This window comes from Chlamydotis macqueenii, chromosome 7, assembly GCF_036417535.1.
Source record: "Chlamydotis macqueenii isolate bChlMac1 chromosome 7, bChlMac1.mat, whole genome shotgun sequence".
Lineage (NCBI taxonomy): Eukaryota > Metazoa > Chordata > Aves > Otidiformes > Otididae > Chlamydotis > Chlamydotis macqueenii.
This window is the reverse complement of record NC_141562.1, coordinates 39938186-39965802: the sequence shown is the minus strand read 5'-3', so window position 1 is coordinate 39965802 and position 27617 is coordinate 39938186. Positions and strand designations below refer to the sequence as shown.

The following is a 27617-nucleotide window of genomic DNA, read 5'->3' as shown; positions in this document are numbered from 1 at the left end:
GCAGCCTAATTGGTGACTCCTCATAAATTGAGCTATGGCAACTGACTGCGAGTACTTTCACCAGTTGTGAAAAATCTTAAACAATTGTCATGGAACAAGTGAAAATCTACCTTACTGGATATATGGCAACGAAAGAACTTTTCTTGCACCATTCAGTTTGTTCCAGATTTTGCAGGTTTTTGCACCCCAAGGTGGGGGTAAATATTGCATCTTGAGAGGATTTGTGAGCACATTAAATTAGAGGGTAATAATTACTCATCTAATAAATTTGCTTCATATAAACAAGGCTGAATAGTCAGATAATCTACTCAGCAGTTTTCTGCTTTCCATAGATCAAATTTGTACAGTTCATTGATTGAGATGCCAAAAGTAAGTACTGCACAGCAAAAAGGAAGGCCCACTCAGCCAGTGGGTAAGTGCCTCTTACATCTAAGAGATAAAAATCGTTGCACTGATGTTATGTGAAGGCTCATATCTTTCACTGTTGCAGTCAGTAAAATTTTAAAATAATTGTAACTCCTATTAATACTAGAGGAAAGTAAATACCTATGTACATGTGTTTCATTATCAAATAGAATGTATCTAGTGATGGTTTACAGAAATTTTGTTTATATTTGAAGACTAAAGTTGTTATAGATGAATAGTTGTAGAGATTGTTTTCATTGTATATTTCTGTATATATTTTGTGCTAAATGTATATGTAAAGTAACTTAATTTTCAAAGAATACCATGGCTTTAGAAATAATTTCTTCAAGTACAAATACAATGTCTCAAAAACAGTCTTAAGATGGTGTTATCCTCCTTTTAATAGTGCAAGCTAAAGTTTCTCGATTTCCTGTGAATCCTGATACATTTTGTGTTTTGTTGGAAAAAGTGCGTTGTTACAAGCAGCAAAAGATGAAGAGTCACCTTAAACAGGCTGTCATTCAAAACTTGCAAGAGTGTGTCTCCAAAACAGATGTGGTAATATATTTGATTACCTTATATTTAAAATAAAATTAAAAGCATGTACTAAAAAACTATCATAAACATTCTTTATGCAAAATTTTCCATTTATTCCAAGTGTAACATCTCTAGTCATCTCAGTTACTAAACAGTGTGTACTGTGCTTCAAAATTTAATCTTACTGTATTATTCTTTTACTGTTTTCAGTGTCATTCAGCAGCTTTGAAATCTTGAGTAGTTTATCAGAATTGAAAATTGATGCAATTGAGACCAATTTACTTGAAAATGTGCTGTACCTCTAAGGTTTGCATTTGCAAATTTATATTCTCTTTCTTCTCACATGAAAGCCCCAGCTGTCCCAAGGGAAAAAAAAAAAAGGGATCATAGATCTCAACCCTTTAATCAAAATAAAACTATCTTACCCAGAGATTTACTACTGATTTCCAACACAGAAAGGTTTCTTGCTGGGGCACACAGTATCTTTTATGCTATGGCTGTTTATTTGGACACAGCTGATCCAATTCTGTTTGTTAGTCACAAAATTTTGCTTCAAGGACACGTGTCATTGGAATTCCGAGTTTGTAGCTAGGAACACTCTTAAATTCTAGATGAGAAGAGTTTTCTGTTGCTGCAAGAAGGCTCAACTCTGTAAGGACATTGTTTTTCACAATCAGTGAACACAAGTTGTGCAGCATAAAGATACACTGGAAAAGCCTGCGACTTTCCTGTAAGCTTTTAACCTGAAAGGTGACAGAAATTTTTCTACACGTGAAATGTGTGAGTCTACATCCTAGCATTCTAATTTAATTTAATTTTTCCTCCATTAGATAAAATTTAGGCTTTTCAGTATCAATCAAAATTCTCTGGTAAATATAGCATGTTAACAAAAGGTGGTATAGACCTATTTCCATCACTAATATAAAGGTTAAAAATGTAGATCATATTTAATTTTTTTTGTATAAGTTCTCATTGTTTTACTCACACAACTTTGACACATCTGGTTCTTGAACTGTAACTGTTTTATTAATCATGTTAGCTTCTTTCAGTTAAAATACTGATTATCGCAGATGCTCAAAGAGTGTTGATCACTTTTTCTCTTGTCCATGGCCAGCCTTTGTTGTAATGGCAAGTTATGTAAGGATTGCTGTAGTTGCGTAAGTAAAGAAAAAGGTGATAATATAATGTCAGATAGAACAGATGAAAAAAAAGTGGCTTAGGTTTTTAAAATGCACGTGCATTACAACTTTTGTTAATTATGCATGCAGCCTGCACAGAGCCACGCAAACAGAGCTTTGGGTGAGAAGTCCGTTTGTTAATACCAACACTCTGTGCCATTTAGTTGAGCTCAATTTTCCAGTTAGTGTTTTCATGTCCATCTGTATTGGTTTTAGAAGTTTCAGTTTTTACTGTCATCTTCTCCTACATGATTCTGTTATCCCCTTATCTATTTTCTTGATCCAATTTAGTTTTTTTCCTAAATTGGCTCAACTGATCTCTCCATACACTGTCATTTGCTACTTCTACATTCGTCTTGCAGTTTTTGTTTACTTCTCAAATGTGTCCATTCACAATTTCTTTGTTATTTGGAGCACTAGATTATCTTTTCTTGCTGCTGGACTTCTCTGCATTCCCCATTGACATTGCAGAAATATATTAATCACTTAAATAATAACTATTGACATCTTGTACTGATTCCTGTGTTAGAATATTTTGCAAAATGCTGATAGGAGTGATGTTTTGAAGTAAAGTAGTCTTGAAACTGACTTTCTGTACTTACATTTTCAATTTTATAATGTTTGAAATTATTTGATTTGGCCTCTGAACACAATACACCCTCCATCCTTGTTAAATAGCATTTTGTAAGTATTCTGGTTTTTGTTGCATGTGTGTGATAGACTCCAACAGAGAAAATAGATGATAATGGACGTGATTTGACGTCGGATTTCTCTGAAATATTAGAAATTATGGAAGAATATCTGAAACCAGTGCTGTCACAGTTTGTTTTTTCTGATATCAGGTAAGACATTTAGACTCATTTTATCATCGTTTGTGAGAACAGAATGGTGACTCAAGTCCTAGAAATACAGGAATGGTTTTAGCAAGAATAGACTATGTTGAATGAACTTTTTACGTCTTGAAAGACAGTATATGCAGGGTATGCAAGACTAAGAGGATTGAACCATATGCCATCTAATGGCCCTCTCTAACAAGCACTGTTCTCCTGCTTACATTATACAATATTGAGTTGAGGATGAAACATTGTAATTTAACTAGTTATGGATGGGATTTACAAAAGACTGTAACTCCAGAGGGGGTACATCCTTTGTGTAAAAATTCACTGAGATTGAAGCAGTTTTGTCTTTCTGTTTCCTGTGCAAACTTTTACTTACATGAGTATTACTGCTGGTAATGTTTTATCTGTAATTCCTCTTCCCAGAGAACAGAACCCTTCCATTTCAGCAGCTGAATCAGGAAAAACAAAAGTGAAAAGTAAGGACACCAAGCACACTGGAATGCGGGGTATGTGCTCTCTTGAGTACAATTTGTGTGTGTGCGCGGGGACAGACACCAAATCCTGTCATTTTAATTTAATTTTATTTTAAGCCAGGAAGAAGAAAAAGGCTTTAGCAATGGTTTTGTCTATTTATTTTCTGTATCGAGTCAAGTATTTTAATATACTTCCAGAGAGATTATTTATACACTGGATGGAGCTGTCTTTGTGCATATATTTGCAGTCTTCCAAACTATACAGGCTTTAGACAACTAAATAAAATGGCTTTATTACAAATCGGTCTTTTCAGGAGAAAGGCCAAAAGAAGGAACTTTAAGTCTGTTGATCTCTTTTTGTTTTGTCTTTTCTTGCTTTTTACTTTATGGACTTTCACTGGTTGTTTGCTTTAATGCAAACCTAATGCTGGAATATGTCCCTAAACACATTCCAAGAGAAGAGGCAATGAAGTCCATGGCTTGCTTTGGGGATGAGTTTTTTGCTTATGATGGGGAGCAGTGAAGTTTTTTAATTAAAAATTACATTTAAAAGATATGCATTTGTATTTGCTTTTACCTACAAGAGTTTCTTTCTGCAATCTAGCAGCTGGCTGCTGCTGTCGTTCTGCAAAGACTGAATAACTATCTTCCAAGTGTTTGTTGTTTCTCTGTAGAACCGGAAAATGTTGTCATAATGATATTCAGTAGGTTTCTTTTCTAAATAACAGAAGCAAAAAGTTGCCTACAGAAAGACACAGTTAGGTTTGGATAAGAGCTCCTTTACAACTCTATACTGTTTAGCCAAACACTGCTAAGGCAATTTTGCATTTGCAAAAATCATTTTCTCGAATACATTAATACAGCTGGACTGAGACAGTTGGTTATTAATATGGGGATATTTTTCCCTCTGAAGAATCAGTGCTCACAAGTGCATGTGCATAGAACTTTGACAACATCTTAGGAGTAACAGTATCAAAAGAAATATTTTTGCGTAACGCACTTAATCCACAGTAAAATGGAGTTCAGGTGTCATACAATAGAGGAAATTTAGGTTTGTACATATAACTTAAATTATTTATATACATACTGAGAACTACTAAATCTCAGTCATGGCATGTTACATTTCTTCAGATACACCTGTGGACTTAGGATTGTGTGTGATATTACTAGGAGATAAGTTATTTATGGAATTGCCTTTGGAAGCTCTGAGTATCTTTAAAGAAGAAGGAATCAGTTCTGTATCCAGAGATTTTTCTCTCCAGATTCTCTACAATCGAATACATCTGGCTGAATCAGGTACTATTAGATCAACATTCTTTGTAGTAGCATCATGATGCAGTGAACAAGATACTTAAAATTTAAATAATATGAATGGTGTATTGTATTTTACTGGAAGACTGCCACATACAATAGCTTTCCAGTATTTTAGATGGACTAGGTAGTACAGGAGACTTAGTTCAGTAATGTACAGGCTGATTATAGTTGGCAGTGCTAATTAATTTAAAATAACATCTACATATTAGAGAATTATGTAAAACTCAGTGGAGTCTAAAATGTTGCAAAGTTTCAGTTATACAAGTATGGTCTTAAATTCTTTAAAGCTGTTTTCAGCTGCACTGAAAAACATGAAATAAGAATTTAGACTTCTGTTAATTTTTTTAACATTAATGTAAGACTGCACAAAATAGCAAATGTAAAAAACTTTTAATCATTGAACTACTTCCTCTCTGTATAGCTAAGATTACCTTAAGGTCAATCAATGTAGTAATTCTTGTGCTGTGCATGGGCAAGATCAGATCCCATAGGCTTTATAGACTTCTTCCATTAGTGAAGACACTTACAGCCTATATAAACTGTTCAGTGGAATGAGTTTGTTAAATGAGGTAGTTGGACAGTTGGTAAACTTATCCTTATGGCATTTTAAAACTTATTCTTATTTATTCTAAAAGTGAATAATAAGTGCAGGCAGTAAGCAGCTTTTTGTATAAATCAAAGATACCTTCTAGTACCGAAGTTAAAATTTAAAGTCACATTTTGCTCACACATAGATCAAAACACATTTTGGCTCAAGTTAAATTATTAGAACTGGTGGACCTAAACAAAAAAAAATAGGTTAAATTTAGAAAAATCTCACTCTGTACCATGAAAGTATTCTGCTCCAGAGAGATTCTTACATTATGTTCATATCTATAATATTAGCACCTTCAATATAACCTGTACTCTGTTTTTCCATTTCACTTCTCCTTTGTAAAGGAAAATAATTGTGATTAATCTGAGATGGTGTCGTAGTTCAGCCCCGATCGGGACCAGACTACGCAGTCTCTCTCTCGCTCCCCCCACCCTCCGAGAGAATAGGAGGAGATGATATAAGAAAAACGGCTCGAGGTTTGAGATAAGGACAGGGAGAGATCCTTAAAGTTCCTGTTATGGGCAAAACAGACTTGACTTGGGGAAAATACACATTTATTTCTAAAACTAGCAGGAGAATGAGACAGACAAGATAACCTCCCCCCCACCCCTCCCTCTTCCCAAGCTTAACATTATTTCTATCACCTTCCCCCACCAGGTGGCACAGGGGGGAAGAGGGAATGGGGGTTGCGGTCAGTCCATCACACGTTGTTTCACGCCGCTACTTCGTCGCTACTTCGTCGTCAGGGGAAGAACTCCTCGCATTCCTCCTCTGCTCCATTGTGGGGTCCCACCCCTACGCCACAGTCCTTCCTGAAACTGCTCGGGCGTGGGTCATCTCTTCCACGGGGTGCAGTCCCTCCAGAACGGCTGCCCCAGCGGGCCCTCCTCGGGCCACAGCCGCCTTCAGGCCTCCACCTGCTCTGGCGTGGGGTCCTTCACGGGCTGCAGGTGGATCTCTGCTCCTCTGTGGACCTCCATGGGCTGCAGGGGGACAACCTGCTCCACCATGGCCATCATCACGGGCTGCAGGGGAATCTTGGCCAGGAGCCGCATTACTCCTCCCCCTCCTTCTTCACTGACCTTGGTATCTGCAGCCGTTCCTCACAACAGGCTGGCAGATGTCTCTCAGGACCCTTTTTACATCTTATTCACTTCTCATCTCCTCTCCACTTCTTGCGGCTGGGCTGGGCTGAGTCGGGCCCAGTCAGCTGCCCAGTGGGAGGCCAGAGGGTGAGGCCTGCAAGGCCCACAAGGCTCACACCAGCCCCTCTGTGCCCCCACTCAGCTGCTTCACATCTTCTCTTCTCTCTTTTTTTTTCTTTTTTTTTTTTCCTGTTTTCCCCTTTTTAAATACGTTATCGCAGAGGCGTTATCACAGAACATTCTGCTACCAATCGGCTCGGCCTTGGCCAGCAGTGGGTCCGCTCTAGGCCCGGCCGAGTCCCCTGAACAAAGGGGAGCGACTTCTAGCACTTTCCTACAGAAGCTGCCACCTTAGGCCTCCCCTCACTAAACAAAACCAGAACAGATGGCGAATATTTTTAGTCTACATACACATTCATACAGGTCTGTTAGAAACAGGAGTTCTAGAACTTGTGGGGTTTTTTCCATTTCTGTTTTTCCCTTTTTTAAAATGAAACTCCTTATGGTTGCATAATCTTAGAAGTGGATAAATGAGAGGAAGCATACTTGAAAAGTCTCTGTTCATGCAGTTATGAAAGTAGCCACTAGATAAGGAGAGAAACACTTGCCATCTAAGTAATAATGCATATCTCAAACGTCCACCAACTTGCAGTGCACTCCAGTGATAACTGGCTGAGACGTGTCCTTTGGATGATAGTCATATATACCGTGAGAAGTATGTCAGTTTTCTGTGCTATTTTAAAAATCCCTTCAAGAAATAAAAAATTAGATTGAAATGTGAAACTTCCTTTTTCCTTTTGATCTCTGCATGTCTCTTAGAAGCTTCAGTTATTCCAGTAACATCAACAATGAATAGATATGGCAATAGGCTTAGAAAGTGCACTGGTAATCACTGTTCAACTCTTTCCTAAATCTACTACGGAATGAAGCATTTGCATGTCTAAGGTATCATATTTCTTTCTTATTTTCCACTTTCAAGCCATTATTTTTAGGTAAGAGTTTGGAGAATATCCTTGCCTTGCTGTGATGTGAAATTAATTTTTATTTTTCTAGTTTAATCTGTTATTATTACTACATAATAACAAATGTAAGTAGTCCTTCAAGAAAGCTGTGTTTTCTAAGACTGCCTGTATCTTTAAAACAATCTGTTCTTTTCAATTCCACAGAAGCCAAAGTTAAAACAGTTGTTGAAATGTCTGAAGAAACAAAATGGAAAGCTCATCAGAAGAAGAATGTCAAAACGGTGAACTTTCCATTTTTTTTTAAATAAACTCAATAGGAGTACCTTTTCTTTTTGTGTAAAAAATGTTAAAGAATCACAAGTGGCTTGCATAAAAGCTCATTATATATGCTAGAATTCTGAAGTGGAATGAATATTGCATACGTCCATAAGAATTTTACTTCTTGTTGATTTTGCAGTGACAATAGTGTTGTTTCTTTGAAAATCATACTCTGTGTAAATGTGACATATTTAAACAACCCACCAAGAGAGCTGCTTAAAGTTACTAAAATACTTCCCCCAACGATACAGTATATTTTATATACTGTATGCACGTATTTTTATAGATATATATGTACGTATGCATGTGTGTATATGTGTGCACACATGTGTGTATATATATGTAATGGATGTAGATGCATTGTAGATAATGCAGAATAGCTTATACTTTTAATTTGCATTGACAATTGAGCGTCATGCTGCTTTTACTCCTACCTTCAAAACTTTTAATACATCTTAGAATCATAGAGTGGTTAGAGTTGGAAGGGACCTTCAAAGGTCATCTAGTCCAACCCCCCTGCCAGGAGCAGGGACATCCCTCCACTAGATCAGGTTGCTCAGAGCCCCGTCCAGCCTGGCCTGGAACGTTTCCAGGGATGGGGCTTCCACCACCTCTCTGGGCAACCTGTTCCAGTGTTCTACAACCCTCAATGTAAAAATTTTTTTCCTAATATCCAATCTAAATCTACCCCCCTCTATTTTAAAACCATTACCCCTCGTCCTGTCGCAACAGGCCCTACTCAACAGCCTCTCCCCATCTTTCCTGTAGGCCCCCCTGAGGTACTGGAAGACCGCTATCAGGTCTCCCCGGAGCTTCCTCTTCTCCAGGCTGAACAGCCCCAACTCTCTCAGCCTAGCCTCATAGGAGAGGTGCTCCAGCCCTTTTATCATCTTTGTGGCCCTCCTCTGGACCTTCTCCAACTGGTCCATGTCCTTCTTGTGTTGGGGGCTCCAGAACTGGACACAGTACTCCAGGTGGGGTCTCACCAGGGCAGAGTAGAGGGGGAGAATCCCCTCCCTCGACCTGCTGGCCACGCTTCTCTTGATGCAGCCCAGGATGCGGTTGGCCTTCTGGGCTGCAAGGGCGCATTGCCTGCTCATGTTGAGCTTCTCGTCCACCAGCACTCCCAAGTCCTTCTCCTCAGGGCTGCTCTCAATCCATTCTCTGCTCAGCCTGGATTTGTGCCTGGGATTGCCCTGATCCACGTGCAGGACCTTGCCCTTGGCCTGGTTGAACTTCATGAGGTTGGCATGGGCCCACCTCTCCAGCCTGTCAAGGTCCCTCTGGATGGCATCCCTCCCTTCCAGCGTGTCGGCGGCACCACACAGCTTGGTGTCATCGGCGAACTTGCTGAGGGTGTGCTCTGTCCCACTGTCCATGTCGCCGACAAAGATGTTGAACAGGGCCGGGCCCAACACGGACCCCTGAGGGACGCCACTGGTGACCGGTCTCCACATGGACATTGAGCCGTTGACCACCACTCTCTGAGTGCGGCCATCCAGCCAACTCCTTATCCACCGAGTGGTCCGTCCATCAAACCCATGTCTCTCCAGTTTAGAGAGAAGGATGTCGTGTGGGACAGAGTCAAAAGCTTTGCTCAAGTCCAGGTAGATGATATCCATTGCTTGTCCCTTGTCCACCGATGCTGTCACCCCAGTTTTAGTTGTTTGACACAAAGAATGCAATACTGTTGATGTTTGATCGAGACTTCTGCGTGTAACAGAACATGTATTCTTTTTACTTGCAGGCATCAGTTAATCATGATTTACCTTCTAATTTGTTGCCTGTTGATACCCATAATTTTAAATGTATCCTTTCACAAACTGTTAGCTAAGTACATCAGTTAAACTTTCTTTTTTGTTCTTTACGTTGCATTGTTTACACTTAACTCTTTATCAGATATTGTGGACCCCTATAACGAAGGGAGAGAGACAGGTAATATATATTAAATAATATTTTCTCCACAAAATACCCATGGAATTTAGAAAGTTTTAAAATAATACTTATTCATAAAATAAAGTCATGACATCAAGATGTTGACAAAAAAAGCTTAGCTTTTCATCATAACAGTACTGCTTATCACCTCTCAAATGGTGCATCAGTGAAACAGTATAACCTGTTTCAGGTTCAGGAAAGAAATTAGATTGTTTTATTATTTCTTTTGTATCACTAAATATTGACCTAATATCACCAAGAAAATAATTACTTGAGTAATCTTTCTTACTATATAATCCAATTAAAAACACATGCTTACTTTCAGTAACTTGTTATAGCATTTGTAATTTTTTAAATGTGTGCCGTTAAGATAATAATGTCAGTAGTGCAGGGAAGGATATAGGTTAATTGAAAGGATACGATGCTTTATATGACCTTATCTGTTATACAAGAAATTTGCTTGAAACCCATGAATGGCCTTGTAACAAACAATACTGAGTGGGAATGGACTGGGACAGGAAGAATTGGACCCACCGTACCTATGCAGCAATTCTCAAGCTAAAGACTACAAATACAGAATGTGTAACGTAAAGTTTTTACAGTCCTTTGGAAGATGAAGGGTACTATGATAGACACAAACAGTGCTAGGATATTTGAGAGGGTTGTTACTTCCTTTTGCAATGTACTTATGAAGGCAGTAGGCATTTACTGTATAGAATAGAATGGAATGGAATGGAATAGAACAGAACACTTCAGCTGGGAGGGGCCTACAACGATCATCTGGTCCAACTGCCTGACCACTTCAGGGCTGACCAAAAGCTAAAGCGTGTTATGAAGGGCATTGTCCAAATGCCTCTTAAACACTGACAGGCACGGGGCATCGACCACCTCCACAGGAAGCCTGTTCCATGTTTGGTCACCCTCTTGGTAAAGAAATGTTTCCTAATGTCCAGTCTGAACCTCCCTTGGCGCAACTTTGAACTAATCTCACGTGTCCAGTCCTTGGATCCCAGGGAGAAGAGATCAGCATCTCCCTCTCCACGTCTCCTCCTCAGGAAGCGGTAGAGAGCAATGGAGTCGCCCCTCAGCCTCCTTCTCTCCAAACTAGACAAACCCAGAGTCCTCAGCCCTCCTCATAGGACATGCCTTCCAGCCTGGTCACCAGCTGCTTTGACCTCCTCTGGACATACTAATTTAAGAATATAGTTTTACCTCACTTTTTCTCCCTGTGTGTGCAATAGTTTAACTGATTCACATTCACTAACAAACTCACATCTATATCAATTGCCAAAAATTGATTTATTGGAGATTTTTGAGATAGTTATTAAACCTAAACTCAATGCAAAAGAAGCTACTGAACAATCAGTAGCATAATAGAGTATGTCTCCGTATGTTTGCAGTTTCTCCTTCACAGCGAAACAAAATAAAACAGTTAACCATGTGCTCAGCATCTGCCTGTAGAGTGCGTATTTCATTTACAGTAGCAGGAAAATGTAGTCAAAAAAGAGAAAATGAATTATCATTAAATATGCAGTGTCCTTGGAGAGCAGAGGTGGGTTTGGAGTCTTGCTTTCTGAAATCAGAGCTCTGGAAACCGAGTTATTTTCTCCACTGTCGTAGTTCAGCCCCGATCGGGACCAGACTACGCAGTCTCTCTCTCACTCCCCCCACCCTCCAGTGGGACAGAAGGGAGAACTGGCAAACAAAAAACCAAACAAAAACCAGCAAAAACACGTGGGTTGAGATTGAACAAAAAGTAAATTTAACAGCAACAACAGAAGAAAACAAAACAGTGATGGAAAACAAATACAGTACAATGGCTTACAACAAATCTCCACATCCAGTCTCTTCCAAGTAGCAGCAGGCTCCCCTCAGCACCCTCCTCACTGATACCCTGAGCACCAGGTCAGATGGGATGGAACAGCCCTGTGGCTAATTTGGGTAAATTAACCCCAGCTGTTGGCTAATTAGTTAACTATCCCAGCTGGGTGCCCCAGCCATAGGGGCCAGGGCTCCAGTTCTCCTCCCAGCTCAGGTGAATATTAACTCTGTCCTAGCCAGAACCAGGACATCCATCTACTTAAGTCCTCTCTGAACCTCTGGAACAAAATTGTATGAGCAGTGCTGGTATTTTTAACTCTACACTTTTCTCAGGGTACCTAGAATTTTTTCTTTGTACTTTTAAAGTCTTTAACCTGTCTACCAAATAATCCTTGTCAGTTAAAAAATATACCTTTTAAATGGGAATTACAAACAATTTTACTTGGAAAATGTTATAATTGCTACAATTTTAAAAGCCAGATCTAGGTTTCAAAAAACTTAAGATCTAATGATGATCTAAAATACCCTAAATATTATATTCTCATTTAAAAATGATTGAAATTAAGATTTTCCTACATCCTTTGTAGCATGTTAAGCTCATAATGATGATATTCTATTGTTCTAGAAGCTTTAAGTCCTTCCCAAAAAATAAAGGAAATCTTAGAAAAATACCGTGATGTATTTACGCTACAAGAGTCACAAGGAGTTATAGGCAGCATACGTGTTCCAAGGTTTGTAATATTCTGTCTGCTTTCATGTTTTATCCATGTTTCTTTTTTAAAATTGTGCCTGTTCCCAGAGGCTACAGTCATAAAATAGGGTCACATTTTGCTGAGCTGTTAAACACATGGCTATCCATTGCCTTTGTTTCAAATGCATATTTAGATTTATAGACATAATATTTTAGGGAACTGAAATACAGTGCCACAAAGCAATTTAGCCAGATTGGCTGCGTCAGAGTTGCTGTATATGTAGACAATACCATTTTGACTAAAAGTCTACTGCAGTCTTAGTCTTTAGTCTTAGACTAAAAGTCTAAGGTGCAGTCCTTAATGAATAAGTATATGTGAGCATAGATGTAATTTCTGGCTTTGTTTATAACTGTTTAAATCCAAGTATTAAAAACTATAGCATCTCCATGCACATTGAGTCAGCTGTAAGATTGGAGCACGGACTTCAGAAGCAAAGTAGTGAAGGTATATCTGACAGTTTACAATTTCAAACATCTGATCATGAAACTAATACCATTTTATGGTGCTTATTCATAAACACACTCCATTCTTTATAGAAATACTTTACTGGTAAGATCATAGAAATAGAGCCATAAAAAGGATCTCAAGCAGTGGCAAGTCCTGTAAGTGAGTCAACACAGTCATTGCTGGACCTTCCTATATAACTGCTAGTTTAATCAGTCCTTTGAAATCTTCTCTACTTACATGAAATCACTGTGTAGGTACTCTAGTGTTTCTTCATAATAAATAGAAAGATCGTTAATCAGCTAGGCTGATTATTTGATTCTCTTCTTAAAACTTGATTTCTTCATATCCTGATGGGTGCATACATGAATACTCCCATTGTATGTTAGACTAAAAACTGTTATTTCAAAGCTGTACAATGCATACATCAATGATTTATTTTTTTTTAATGAGAGTCAGGTGTTATCTGAAAATACACTATGCCTCTTGTTTACTATGAGATGTTGCTAAACTAAGTATACCCCTGTGTTAAAATACTTATTATTAATAGTCCGTATGACTTTTACACTTCCCATCGAATTCTGCAGTCTTGTTTGTCTCCTTGCTTTGCGTGCTTTTCTTGTAATATTTCTGAAGTAAATAACACTTAACAGGTTTTTCTGAAAAATATTCTTGTAAAGTAGTAATACAAACGGAACTTACTTTCTTCTTCCTTCCTTTCAGCCAAGGTGAATGGGAGCAGCTGCTGACAACCTGCAGTGCCTTTCTGTTCTATGGAATGGAGAGATTCATTTCTCATATTTTACTCAACAGACTGGTTGCTATGAACATCCCAAGTGAGATAAGCAATATTTTTTTCATTACATCCCCTCTTGTTCTCAGTTGTGTTTATTTCATACTGTATCATTATCACAGTATTGATATTAGCAATTAAGGGCTTTTTTCAAATCCAGGATTTGATGGGGAAAACTTGCATTTATGTAGATTTTATTTTGTTGCACAGCTTTCTTGATATTCCTCACAAATAAGTTTAGTCCTCCTCCGCTTCCAAATGTTGGAATTTCTTAAGTTCCAAAAATTGAGTCATCATCTGCCGATCATCAATAGCGTATATCATTGCTGAATCTTGGTATGAGACCAGACTGAGAAAGAAAATGAGGTGCCTGAGATGTAGGTTTAGAAGGCAAGCTAAGCTTTATAGGGATAACTAGCAGAGGATAATTCAGGAAAGGCTAGAGGGAGTTGTTATGCTTAAGCAGAAATAATCAGTTAAACATTAGTAAAGTTAGGGAATGACTGCTTCAGGGGCAGAATTACAGAATAGTGTCAAGAGGTTGATCACCAATTAAACAGTGGGATCTTCCTAGGGGAAAATAACTAAGCTCTGTATAGGGGCAACTATACAGGAGTGTCATTTGCAAAATATATTAAATAATTCCCTACTCTACTTAGTTTTGCAAAAGTCTCAACTGGAGAAGAATATTGACCAAATAGAATAAGTTATCAGTGGAGAACATTAGGTGTCATCAGAAGGCTGTACCAGGGATTTGTGTACATAGTTCTATTAATAAGTATGTCTGTGCGTCCATACGTATATATGCATATAAAACATACTTTAGGAGGAAAGACTGATACGTTGAGGGGAGACGTGATAATAGTTCTCAAGTATGTCAAAGGCTTTCCAAGCAGAAAGGGAATTTACTTCTCATCCTCTAGGTCAGGAGAATAAGTAACAGGTTTAAGCAGCAGTAAACCAAACAGCAGGGAAAGCTTTTTAATTCTAAGAGTATTCAAAGTTATTTTGCTGGGGGCCTTTAAGGAAAATGAGGAATGTCTGAGATGTAACTTGGTCCTAACTTGTGGGGAGGAGCTGCAGTAGATAACATGTCCATACCTCCATCTTACAAGAGTTTGTAACTGCAGAATTGAGTCATATCGGTCATTAGCCTGTAATAAGATGCTATGTGGACTTCATTATTAGTTATACTAAGGCGGCACAGGAAAAAAACCTGCAAAACACTATGGAAAAGTGTAGCCAACTTAGGTCAGATAATGTTAGGATGACTTTCTTAGTGTTCTTTTACTTAGTACTTGACAATTCTGGCTGAAATATGTAAATTTTATATTAGTTGTTTAGACTGTGTTCAAGAAAGTAATTAACTTAAAAAAGACCTGACTTACTTATATTGATTATGTTGGGCATTATTATTAGTGCAAATAGTATTGCTATAACCTGGTTTTTTTCCAGAATGCCATTTGATGATACTTCTAGATCTGGTGCGATCGAAGCAAAGTTATCAAAGAATTACAAACTCTGATACCCACAAAAGGTAGGATAAAGTTTGTTTTGGTAAAGTCTACAGTAAGACAGATTATTTTTGTTTCAAAGCAAAGATAAATTTTTGAGTTATAAATAATCTCATTTACTTGACAAGTGATAGTGTTTATATACTTTTATTGTATGAATTTATATACTTTTATTGTATGACTTCTTGACAGATGGCATGCGACAAATAATTTTAAAGATATTAAAAGCAAGAATAGTTTTAGTGTCCTAATTTTATTCATGAGTTATTTAGTCCATACTGAGTTTTCAGATAACCCAGTTGTACTCTTGAGAGACAAGAGGCCTTGCAGAGGGATCTAGGTAAATTGGAGCATTGGACCACCATCAGTGGCATGAAATTTAACAAGAACAAATGCCAGATTCTGCACTGGGGACACAGTAACACTGGACACAAGTACCAATTGGGAGAGGAGTCGCTGGAGAGCAGCCCAGCAGAAAGGGATTTTGGGGTGCTGGTAGGCAGCAGGCTCAATAGGAACCCAGAGGGCAAACTGCATCCCAGGGTGCATCAAACACAGCATGAGCAGCGGGTCAGGAGAGGTGATTATCCTGGTGTATTTATCGTTTGTGCGACCTCACCTGGAATACTGTGTGCACTGCTGGGCCTCACAATTTAAAAGGATGTGAAGGTCCTTGAAACTGTCCAGAGAAGGGCAGCAAAGCTGGTGATCAGGTTGGAAGGCATGGAGGGCTGAGGACTCTGGGTTTGTCTAGTTTGGAGAGAAGGAGGCTGAGGGGCAACCCCATTGCTCTCTACCGCCTCCTGAGGAGGAGGCGTGGAGAGGGAGGTGCTGATCTCTTCTCCCTGGGATCCAAGGACCGGACACGTCCTAATGGTTCAAAACTGTGTCAGGGGAGATTCACACTGGACATCAGGAAGGATTTCTTCACCAAGAGGATGTTCAGACACTGGAACAGGCTTCCTGTGGAGGTGGTCGATGCCCCGTGCCTGTCAGTGTTTAAGAGGCATTTGGACAATGCCCTTCATAACACGCTTTAGCTTTTGGTCAGCCCTGAAGTGGTCAGGCAGTTGGACCAGATGATCGTTGTAGGTCCCTTCCAACTGAAAATATCTGTTCTGTTCTGTCCTATTCTGTTCTCCTAACACAGACCATATCAAAATGTATGTACTTCCTGTCATGTATTCATGTCATATTTGGGACTGCCATAGTTCTGCCGCCAATTAAATCTTGTATTCAATCTGGTAGGGCTGCATAAATACCTCTGCATCTCTACGATTACTCATTCCATAAAAAAAGAAATAGAAAAAAATATTCTCTAAAAATACTCTTTAATCGACTGTTCTCGATCCGTTCTCCACCCAGCCTGTATTGAGATTGCCCCGAACCATGCTGAACTTCATGAGGTTTGCACAGGCCCACCTCTCCAGCCTGTCAAGGTCCCTCTGGATGGCATCCCTCCCTTCCAGCGTGTCGACCACAGCACACAGCCTGGTGTCATTGGCGAACTTGCTGAGGGTGCACTCAATCCCATTGTCCATGTTGCCAACAAAGATGTTAAACAGGACCAATCCCAATACTGGCCCCGAGGAACACCAGTGGTCACTGGTCTCCACTTAGACATTGAGCCATTGACCACAAGTCTTTGAATGTGACCATCCAGCCAATTCCTTATCCACTGAGTGGTCCATCCATCAAATCCATGTCTCTCCACTTTAGAGACAAGGATGTTTTGTGGGACAGTGTCAGATGCTTTGCACAAGTCCAGGTAGATGATATCCGTTGCTCATCCCTTGTCCACCGATGCTGTAACCCCATCACAGAAGGCCGCCGAATTGGTCAGACATGATTTACCCTTAGTGAAGCTGCATTGGCTGTCACCAATCATCTCCTTATCTTCCACGTGCCTTAGCATGGTTTCCAGCAGGATCTGCTTCCTGACCTTGCCAGGCACAGAGGTGAGGCTGTCTGGCCTGTAGATGGACACCCAGTTCCCTCAGGACCCACGGATGCATCTCATCAGGTCCCACAGTTACTCCTCCTTTCACATTTCCTGAGATGCCCAGAATGGTAATATGACAGGAGGCAACCCACATGGTAAACTTGCATCATGAAAAGATGTAGAGAGAAAGTTACCTAAATTCTTTGTATTGAATTTAAGGTGCTGTCTGAATATTAGAAAACATTTAATGCTCAGCATACAAGAAGATGCAGCCTGGCATTCCCTTTCCCCTTTTATTAAACAGCATTGTGTATCTAGTTATATTTTTAATATCTTATGTACATTTTTAGTTTATTGATCTCATACTTTTGATTTTCTTTAGCTGTCTACATATTGCTGTAGAGAGACCAACAGAGACAGCAATGCTTCTAAGCCTTACTGGTGTTCGTTCTATAATAGCCAACCAGTGGTACACTACCTTGCAAGAGAATGCAGAAAGGCTAGAAATCTTGACTGAGAGTAAGTTTTTGTATTCGTCTTCATTTGCCTGTGTATTATTTCAGACATTTGTATCTATGTGCTTATGGCGTGTGTGTATCCTAGGCTGTGTAACTGATATTTTCTTGGTTTTCAAAACTTTCATTAAAAACTTACAGAAATTAACATTTCTTTCCAGATTTGTTGACCATTGGTAGAACAACTGGGCAGACAGTCCATATCCTTCGAAAGAGTCAGATTCACAGAGAAAAGGATTCCATTAAAAGTAAGAATTCAAACGCTTAGTATAAAAGACCGGCAGTGCGTGTTAGCTGGAAGCTGGTAGACCTGTGGGTAGTTTGCAGGTTTGAGGGAAATCTTTCAGATGACCTATGACAAATTTTTGTGATGCTTCTTACAAGCATTGAGAGTGGGAAGACCATTGACACAATATTATAATTGGTGTAGCTGTATTTTACATGTATAAAATTTGGGGGAGGTTTTGTCATAGCTGACCAAAAGCTAAAATTTACAGTCCTCTGAACTGTTAATGAAATGAAGTAGTGTGACTGAAAAGGTACATCAGGAGCATGACATGAACAATATAAATGGTATAGATTATAAACTGCAAAAAGATAAGTTGAACCTGCAGTGATTAGACAGTCTACATTGTAAAGGACATACTATGTATACAAAATTCTGTCTGGCATCTTGTTGGAGAGGGGAGAAGGATTTTTGAGTAAAACAACTTTTGATATGTTGTTTATAAAATGGTGTAGTTATTTTTCATTGTATGGGACTTACCTCTTAAAAGAAAGGTAAGTAAAATAAATTTTAATTATAACTTACATTGTCATAGAATTGAAGAGAGAGAGAGTTCAGATCAGAAAGGTTGCCTAGTTTTCCGTTTTTTCAGAAAATGCTTCTTGGGGTATAGTGGCAGTTATGAATATTATTAAAAGAACGTAAAAGAACCACAAATATGAACCAAGGAGAATATATGATAAATTACTGCACTTAAAGCATTCTTATATTCAGTCATATTCAGAAATAATAATGTTTTTAAAATATTTTTATAGTGGAACTGGATTCTCACAGTTCTCCTAGAGACGAAGCAGAAGAACAGACCATTCACACTTCCTCAAATCTTCCTGCAACTCATCCATCATGTTTTAATTGTGTGCTATATGGTTTGCCCAACATAATAATTGTGTAATTGGTGTCAGACTTTTCGTACTAGGAATACCACTGCACTGTGCACAGGGCGCACAACTTGCATTTAAAGGCGTTGCAGATACTTGTTTCTGTATGGCCTACGCAGAGGTGAGCTTAAGAAAATGTACTTTTTGCTGATAGACTGCTTTCTGTTTCAGATGAAAACAGTATGGTATTAGAGTAAGTGTTAGGAAAATATCGAAGAACATTTATTTTGGAGATTTCAGTTAGTACTCTAAGGTTTTCTGAACTCAGTTAATCCCTTAAAATAATTTTCTTAGTGAGTACCAACACATCTTAAAGGAAATTAGGCTAGCATTTTGGGGCATTGATGCATGAGTGGAATTGGAATGTATCATTGTCGATGCTTCCATTTGGAAAAACTTTTCCTTGATGTATTTTGTTATTACATGGAAGATTTATCGGAAGCATAGCTGAAAAATTTGCCAAGTCACCTTACTCTGAGTGAATTGATTTTTAACTTTTTATATAGTGGTAGTGTAGTTTAATTAGAAAACAAGGTAGTATTGAAATAAAATGTTTAATAAGGTTTTCTATCTTTATTTTCCTATAGTTTTCCTGAGTAACATATGAAGATACATGAAATTATTCCAAAATCCCAAATAAGATTATTACATGTATAGATTTTGTAACATGCTCTTTTAATCAGCAATGCCTGTTTAAAATACACACTTTAAAACTTTATTGTAGCGATAACAGTAGAAATAAATGTGAAATAATTTAGCAGTTCTGGAAAATACAAAGCTTTGATCATTATTGCAACTGAAACCATTTTATGAGTCTCTTTTTTTTTTTCTGATAATATGGTGATGTGTGTTTCCTGTGATAGGTTTTGGTGTTTTTTTTCCCCGATCCTGATAGATTGTTAAAATGGCACTGAAAAGATACTGTTCTTGGCTACCTGCTGTGCTATAGTTAATTATAACCCAATAAGAGATATAGGGCTATATAGACCGCAATTACAAAATCATGACATGTAAAATACTTTTTTAACGCACACAATAGAATATAAACTTACACTTCTTTCCACCTTGCTCTCTCACAATTTAATTAGATGACCTTCTGTGGACTGCAGCTGCTCTGTCAAACTCTGTTCTATAACATGCATGATTTTTATTCCCTTTATATGTAATTTTCTTCTTTATTTAGACATAAGACATATTTTTTTATGGCATGTGTCTGGGCATTCAGTAAGAATAAAAATTAAGTAAAGAAGATATCGTAGACTGTACTTAAATTATCCAGCCTGAAAATTAAGGATTCAGTGTGAAATATTTTCAGGTCTCTGAACTTGCCATGTTTCACCAGATTTTGACATGAGTCCCTTTCCCCAAGTTCTTGCATTTATTTGTTTATTTATTTTTAGGTCTTACCAGGTACCTTTTCATTGCATCACTATTATGCAGCTGCTTTTTAAAAATCCCATGTATGGTATTTGGGAAGCTGAAGTATTTCTGAGTTTAAGAAAGCAATTTCTCTTGAATGAAGCAAATACCCACATGTAAATGTCCACTATATTGTTAATTTCTTTATTTCCTAGATTAGTTTCCACATCATTCTCCAAGACATTCGCTGCTATGAAATTGTATTTCTGTGCTCTTAATGGCATTTTTTACCTGGATTACCATCTTTCTAGTGCTGTCTCTTTCTCTGTAACATAAAAGGCTTTGAAAAAAGTGTATTCAGTAGGAATCATGGAGCCTTGTCTGCCTTGCTACATGACCGTTTTTGTGAATTTGTATTAATTTCCACCTTCTCAAAATAAGAAATTTTTATAAATACTTGTTCTTTGAGAATAATCCAGGATAAAAACTGCAAGATTGCAAAGGTTAGAAAGACCATTGATATCCAGGTACAATGGGCTTATTCAATAGTTTAGTACTGTGGTTTTATTTATGAAATGGACGGGAATAACCTAATCTACCAGAGTGTTTTCCTCAAAAATATTCCCATTTGTATTTGATACTTTAGCCCTAACTACATTGCAACAACCTCTGTCAAAAAGATGAATGAGTATGACCAAAAATTTCTTTACAGTCTGACAGCACTACTTCATCAGAAAGCATTGATAAAGAGTAATGGCCTTATCCAGGAAACTTCTGACCTGTAAGGTTTACTTGTTGAGAGTAAGACACTGGAAATACTAACCAGAGAAACTGTGGCAGCATACCTGCAAACGGGCAGTGTGTACTGAGTAGGTGCGGTAGAAGTGTATGGCATGCATAACTACGTAATGTGTCGGCTGGCATTTCTGAGGCATTAAAAAATAATTGACTTAGGGCCATAAAGTGTAGGGATAACCAAATTGCTTGGGGCATTAGGAGTGTGTTCTCCGTATTACTGTGCTAAATACCAGTCAGTAAAACCATTAATAGTAGTAGGACTACCTGAGTAAATGATAAACTGTACTTTAGGTGGCAGTGGATATGCGTTCAGTGACATAAGGCGACATCTAGTTCATTCCTTCAGGAATTAGTACCGGAAATATTATCTTCTTTTCCATTATATGTTTGTAGCAAAGTGCAGTGACATGATTGTACGAAGTGAAGAGTAGCTTCAGGAAAGATATATAGTAGAATTTGGAATGATTTCAAAAGAAAAAGAACATAGACAAATTAACATCTTTTAGATTTCTTTTAAATTTACAATGGCAATTTAACAAAGGAGAATAACCTGCTTATATGGAGGAAGGATTCAGCACCTCAGCTGATACAGTTTTAGAGTTCAGAATGTTTATCCGTTAAAGACAGTAAATATGAATGGAACTGAGCAAAGAAAGACTGAAAAGGAATGCTGTAGAAAATTTCTGTTTCAGAACCTGATTTGAGTAAGCAACTAAAAGCTTAAAATTTTCTCATATTTTTCCAATTGTAATTGAAAATTTAGGCAGAAGGACTCCTCTGTGAGGCTAAAATGAGTTTTAATTAGGAAACAAACCTCACTTACAGTTAATGATAAATGTACTGTAATATGCCTAATTAGTGTCAGCATTTAGGAAGCTAAATGAGTTCTAAATTTACATCTTTGGCACACACATAAACATTTTCTCATGAGTGGCGTCCCTCAGGGGTCCGTGTTGGGCCCGGCCCTGTTCAACATCTTTGTTGGCGACATGGACAGTGGGATAGAGTGCACCCTCAGCAAGTTTGCCAATGACACCAAGCTGTGTGGTGCCGCCGACACGCTGGAAGGGAGGGATGCCATCCAGAGGGACCTTGACAGGCTGGAGAGGTGGGCCCATGCCGACCTCATGAAGTTCAACCAGGCCAAGGGCAAGGTCCTGCACGTGGATCAGGGCAATCCCAGGCACAAATCCAGGCTGAGCAGAGAATGGATTGAGAGCAGCCCTGAGGAGAAGGACTTGGGAGTGCTGGTGGATGAGAAGCGCAACATGAGCAGGCAATGCACCCTTCCGGCCCAGAAGGCCAACCGCATCCTGGGCTGCATCAAGAGGAGCGTGGCCAGCAGGTCGAGGGAGGGGATTCTCCCCCTCTACTCTGCCCTGGTGAGACCCCACCTGGAGTACTGTGTCCAGTTCTGGAGCCCCCAACACAAGAAGGACATGGACCAGTTGGAGAAGGTCCAGAGGAGGGCCACGAAGATGATCAGAGGGCTGGAGCACCTCTCCTATGAGGACAGGCTGAGAGAGCTGGGGCTGTTCAGCCTGGAGAAGAGGAGGCTCCGGGGAGACCTGATAGCGGTCTTCCAGTACCTCAGGGGGGCCTACAAGAAAGATGGGGAGAGGCTGTTGAGTAGGGCCTGTTGCGACAGGACAAGGGGTAATGGTTTTAAAATAGAGGGGGGTAGATTTAGATTGGATATTAGGAAAAAAATTTTTACATTGAAGGTTGTAGAACACTGGAACAGGTTGCCCAGAGAGGCGGTGGGTGCCCCATCCCTGGAAACGTTCCAGGCCAGGCTGGATGAGGCTCTGAGCAACCTGATCTAGTGGGGGATGTCCCTGCTCCTGGCAGGGGGGTTGGACTGGATGGGCTTTGAAGGTCCCTTCCAACTCTAACCGTTTTGTAATTCTATGATTTTCTGCAATTGAGAAGCTTTTGCAGAAATTCAATAGTTCTCACTTAAGAATTTAAGAGTCAGCCAACTCTGTTCCAAGAAATAGGACATGAGAGATAGTTTAGGGCATATTCATGAAACCAAATTGAAATATTTCCATTTGACCATCAGCTGAGAATTATAAGCCAGCGCCTAATCAGGTGGAGTCTAGAATGAGGGAAGAGAGTGGGAGTGAAAAAGCAAAAGGGAAAATAGAGAGGTTCTCAGATGTCTTCTGTGATCATGGGATGAAAACCATGTCGGGTTTCAAACAGACTGTGCAAAGGATACAGTCTGGGTAAATGTCATCTCTGTTGAAGTCAAGGTTCAAAAAAAAAAAAAAAAGTAGGTGCTCTTATAGCAAGTTATCTGGACTAACAAAAGCAAGCTTTCTCCTCACAGATGGTGGCAATGAAAGCAAAAGAAATCTTCTATGTGCAGCACAGAAGGACCCAAGAGGGATATGTTTATCTTATAGCAGCCTAATATATGAGACTCCCAAGAGGATCCTTGACTTCAAACTATTTGGAGAACTAAATGGTGGCATGGTTAGTCATACAAGTTGCCATACTGAAGGTCTTCATTGTTTAACAGTGAATATGAAATGCGTGGACCAAAACTTCCAGCTGCAGATACAAAAATGGAATGAAGACTGTTGACTTCATACAAGATTTTGTATAGAAAGAGTACTCCCTAAAAACTGCAACAGAAATAGCCATGACGAAATGCTGCTGTAATTATTTTAAACCATTCATTAATACCTACAAATAGCAAATTCAAAAAGGCAAGTCCTAGTATTAACATTGTATAAATAGAATCATAGAATCACAGAATGGTTTGGATTGGAAGGGACCTTTAAATAGACCTAGTCCAACCCCTCTGCGCTGGGCAGAAGCATCTTTCACTAGATGAGGTTGCTCAAAGCCCTGTCCAACCTCATGTTGAACATTTCCAATGATGGAGCATCCACGGCTTCGCTGGGCAGCCTGTTCAAGTGCCTCACCATCCTCACAGTAAAAAATTCCCTCCTTATGTCCAATCTGAACCTACCCTCTTTGCCTTTAAAACAGCTGCACCTTGTGCTCTCACTACAGGCCTTTGTAGAAGTCTCTCTCCGTCTTTCTTGTAAGACCCCTTTCTGTACCAAAAGGTTGCAGTAAGGTCTCCCCGGAGCCTTCTCCAGGCTGACCAACCCCAACTCTCTCAGCCTTTCTTTACAAGAGAGATATTCCAGCTCTCTGACCATTTTTGTGGTCCTCCTCTGGACCCGCTCTGGCAGGGCCATGTCTTCCTTGTACTGGGGGCCCCTGAACTAGATGGCACTACTTCAGCTGGGGTCTCACAAGAACAAGAAATTATTTTTACTATATTAAGCGAGAAATTGTTTTTATTAAATAAAAAATAAAAATAATTTTAAAATATTTTTATTAAATAAAAATACTTTTCTACTTTTGGAGGAGTATTCTAGAGAATGCTCTCCATTTATTTGACTGTGAGCTCTTAATTTTTAGAATATTATATATTGTTCAGGAACCTGGAGAAAAAAATCCTACTAACTAATGACCAAGGAATAAATTACAGTAGATACAGGCTAGGACATATGAGCTCTCTACTAGAAGGATGTTGGCACAAGCCCAAACAACACGAATAAAAGCTTCTGAAAATATTTCATCTACATGGCACCACATCATTCCCTTGCACCGTATCCATTCATACAAGAAATATTAAACAGTGCGATTCCATGTATCAACGCCTTTAAAATAACTTTCTGAATTATGTCTCAGCAACATAACAAATCACATTATCAATTAGCTTTTATAACAGAAATGACATTTCGCAATATATTTAAGCATTAAAAGAATAGGTCAGTTAAAATTTATGTAATCTAAAAAATGTAAGGAGAAAAAAATCATGGTGACTTTATTGATAGTATTCTAGGACAAGAACATAATTTGAGTGGTAGGTAGCTGTCCAAGAAAAGTGTGTAGTTCTGAATGGTCTGCAGGGAAAACTGCAGCAAGTTTCTATGAAATGATAAAGCAAAAACAAAACAACAACAGAAAAGAGAAGCCCTGTCATTACTCCCTGGTGTAACTGCGCTAAAATTAAACTGGCGTAAGCAATCACTCAAGGATTTCTCGTCACACGTTACTCTCTCCAAACTGGGATACTGGTGCTCTCAGTAAGTCAGTCTCCCGGCTTTGCGAAGGGATCGGCTAGAGCAGATTCCAGAACCTAGCAGCTGATGGCTAAGGGTATTTGTAGGCAGGGAAATTAGAGCAGACTTGAGATTGTTGTAAAGATACGTTCCCAAGACTACTAAAGCCCATTCATCTGCGTTTGAACGCTAATTTAATGCCTTTACAACCTGCTATGCCTTCTGATCCTTGCTTTGGCCCCCTGTCTGACCCGAAAGCTGTCCAGGAATAGGATGTCAGAAGGGAGGTGGCCGTCCCATGTGAGTACAGATTGGTTCCTCTGAATATTGTGCCTGAAAGTCCAGCTCAATGGCTGTAAAGCCACAAGGAAGAGCTTTTTAAAAATACCTTTCAGCTATTAATTCACGCCTCCAGCTGAAGTGTCTTTCTGTGGAGTCAAAAACAGACAGTTACTAGCATGGATTTTAAGACTCTGGTCAAGTTAAAACTGAAGGCTCTGAAATATTTACCAGTCTGTGGAAGACCTCAGTCATTACTTAGGTCATGAGCAGCTAGAGTATTTCTGTGCCAGTAAGGGCAGAACGTGGGCGGTCTTTCATGAACCTAGTAGGTACCATTATCAAAACCAGTAGTCACGGAAGTCTTTATTTAAGTATAAGAAGAGACGAAACAATTTTAATAAATTGTAGCTTTACAGAGGGCTATCTAAGACTTACGGTGTGAGGAATAATTTTAGATCACCTAATCCCGTTTTTACCAAACTGCAGTATGATGTGTTAACAATGTTGCTGGTATGTAAAATAGAATATTCTCTGAAATCTAAATTTTGCTCTCTATTATTTTATATATGTCTATTTTTAAAGATATTAAAATAAACATTGTAATCACAGTAGTATATTTGCCATGGAATGTATTCTTCCACTATCAGGAGAGTACACGTATTCTAAGTCAGTGTTAAGTTCGGTACAGTTGAAGGCAATAAAACAAAGACCCCTTTCAGCAGTAAAGGCCTGTGTCTTAGGCTAAGGAGATACAGGAAATTAAAAGGGAAATCATCTTCAATAATCATAATCTTAAGCCTCAGTGTTTTCTGTCACCATCGGCAAATGAAGATGTCATTAGAAGGAATTAGATACATTTGACTGGCTTTCTGAAAATTTTCAGACATAACATCCCCCTCCTTTCACTCAGCTTTTCAGTTTGGCGGGAGTGTCCGTTACTATGGGAAATATTTAGGGAGATATTTCGATATCACTGAATTACTACTGTGATTTATTTTTCCTTTATTTCTTCAGCCAGACACGTGATGGCAGAAGAGGGTGAAAACTGGCAAGGTGAAACTGACAGCAAGAGGGGTACTGAGGTCTAGTACTGCGTTGTTCCCTCTGACTGAATGGTCGTGGCCTTTCACTTTCCTTGGTGGTCTCATACTTGACATTTACCATTTGAAATTGTTATGAGAAACTAGATGTCCACAAAGATGAACAGCTTTTCCAGACATCTCCAACAGGGCTGCCCTAATTAGGAATTTGTGTTTATTTTCTGAACCTACGTCTGAAAATATTTTTTGTAATGTTCTGTATTTTCCTCTAGCCTTTGATGACTCAATTTTAAAGGAAGTGAAGTTACTGTCACAAGATAAGTTTCTTACCAAAATGGATGGTTCAGACTTCCGTTTCTATGGGCCTACTCCGTATTCCACAATTCAGGAATTCAAGAGTTTACATAACAACTTTTCTATGCTACAAGTGCACTGAGATAAGCTATAGATAAGAACACTGAAGTAAACTGAATCAAGTGCATTATTGTCTAAAATTCTCTTTTAATTTTGATGGTGTTTTTTTAATTTTGCACAAGTATATCAATTGGGAGAGAAGTTAATAGCAGCTACACTGCAGGGAGAGTTGTAGAGAAAGTGCCAGCTGTTCCATGCAGATGGTTATCCATGTCCAGCATCGTAATACTTCCCAAATTCCCAGCCCTGGACAGCCTTCATCACTACCTGAGGTAGAGTACTGTGAAATTATTTTTCGGGCAAGCAAGCAGGTTCAGTTTTTCCTACGTGCATTAGTGCCCTGCTAGAGCATCAGTCACAACGTCTTAAGAAATGTAAACTGGTGCTCTTATTGTCATACACAGCAGCCACTGCTTTTATGTCTTGCAAAAGTAAATGGAAATGTTTTGTCCTGTCAGTTTACTTTAGCTGAGTCATTTTGAGTCTTGCTGTTGTATTCCATTACAGGTTCTTGCCTGATCGCTGCCACTAGTTATTCCTGCTAGTGAGCTTCTCCCTGAAACCCAGAAGTGTGTCTCAGGTCAAGGCTCGGTTACTCCTTCTCAGTCTATGCGACAGGGGATCTCCCCAGTTGCCAGCACTCAAATACATAAACGTTGGCTATTCATGGCCCTGCTCCAGTCGCAGAGGCACATGGATAAAGATTTGCTGGGGCAGAGTGGGAGCGGACTTTTCAGCTGAGGAAGACCATACTGTGGAGATACACGGTCAGCGTGCTTTGCCTGTTGTGTGTCGGTTCTAGCAAAATGGGAACAGCTTAACCATGTTCTGAATTTTTGTCACATAGGGAACAGAAATTGTTTTCAGCTTTTAAGTTATAACAGCATAGCTTTAGCTTTTAATTACATGTGGTCTGTGAGGATGCCAGACGGTTGAGCGGTATTTCATCTGTAAGGGCTCGTACCTTCCTGTGCACTCCATGACAGG

General features: G+C 39.1%; 1 protein-coding gene across 1 annotated transcript in view; it reads left to right on the top strand.

The window, feature by feature from the left end:
* Window positions 1-19878, top strand: part of CFAP46 (cilia and flagella associated protein 46) — a 93539-nt gene extending 73661 nt beyond the window's left edge. The window contains exons 46-59 of the mRNA XM_086752003.1: window positions 333-412; window positions 812-963; window positions 2841-2962; window positions 3383-3465; window positions 4564-4728; window positions 7653-7729; window positions 9514-9574; window positions 9666-9701; window positions 12148-12253; window positions 13442-13554; window positions 14967-15048; window positions 17350-17486; window positions 17644-17730; window positions 18524-19878. Of these exons, the coding sequence (XP_086608129.1) occupies window positions 333-412; window positions 812-963; window positions 2841-2962; window positions 3383-3465; window positions 4564-4728; window positions 7653-7729; window positions 9514-9574; window positions 9666-9701; window positions 12148-12253; window positions 13442-13554; window positions 14967-15048; window positions 17350-17486; window positions 17644-17730; window positions 18524-18660 (1438 nt within the window). The 3' untranslated portion in view covers window positions 18661-19878. The remainder of the gene's footprint in view (window positions 1-332; window positions 413-811; window positions 964-2840; window positions 2963-3382; window positions 3466-4563; window positions 4729-7652; window positions 7730-9513; window positions 9575-9665; window positions 9702-12147; window positions 12254-13441; window positions 13555-14966; window positions 15049-17349; window positions 17487-17643; window positions 17731-18523) is intronic.
* The last annotated feature ends 7739 nt before the right edge of the window (window positions 19879-27617 follow it).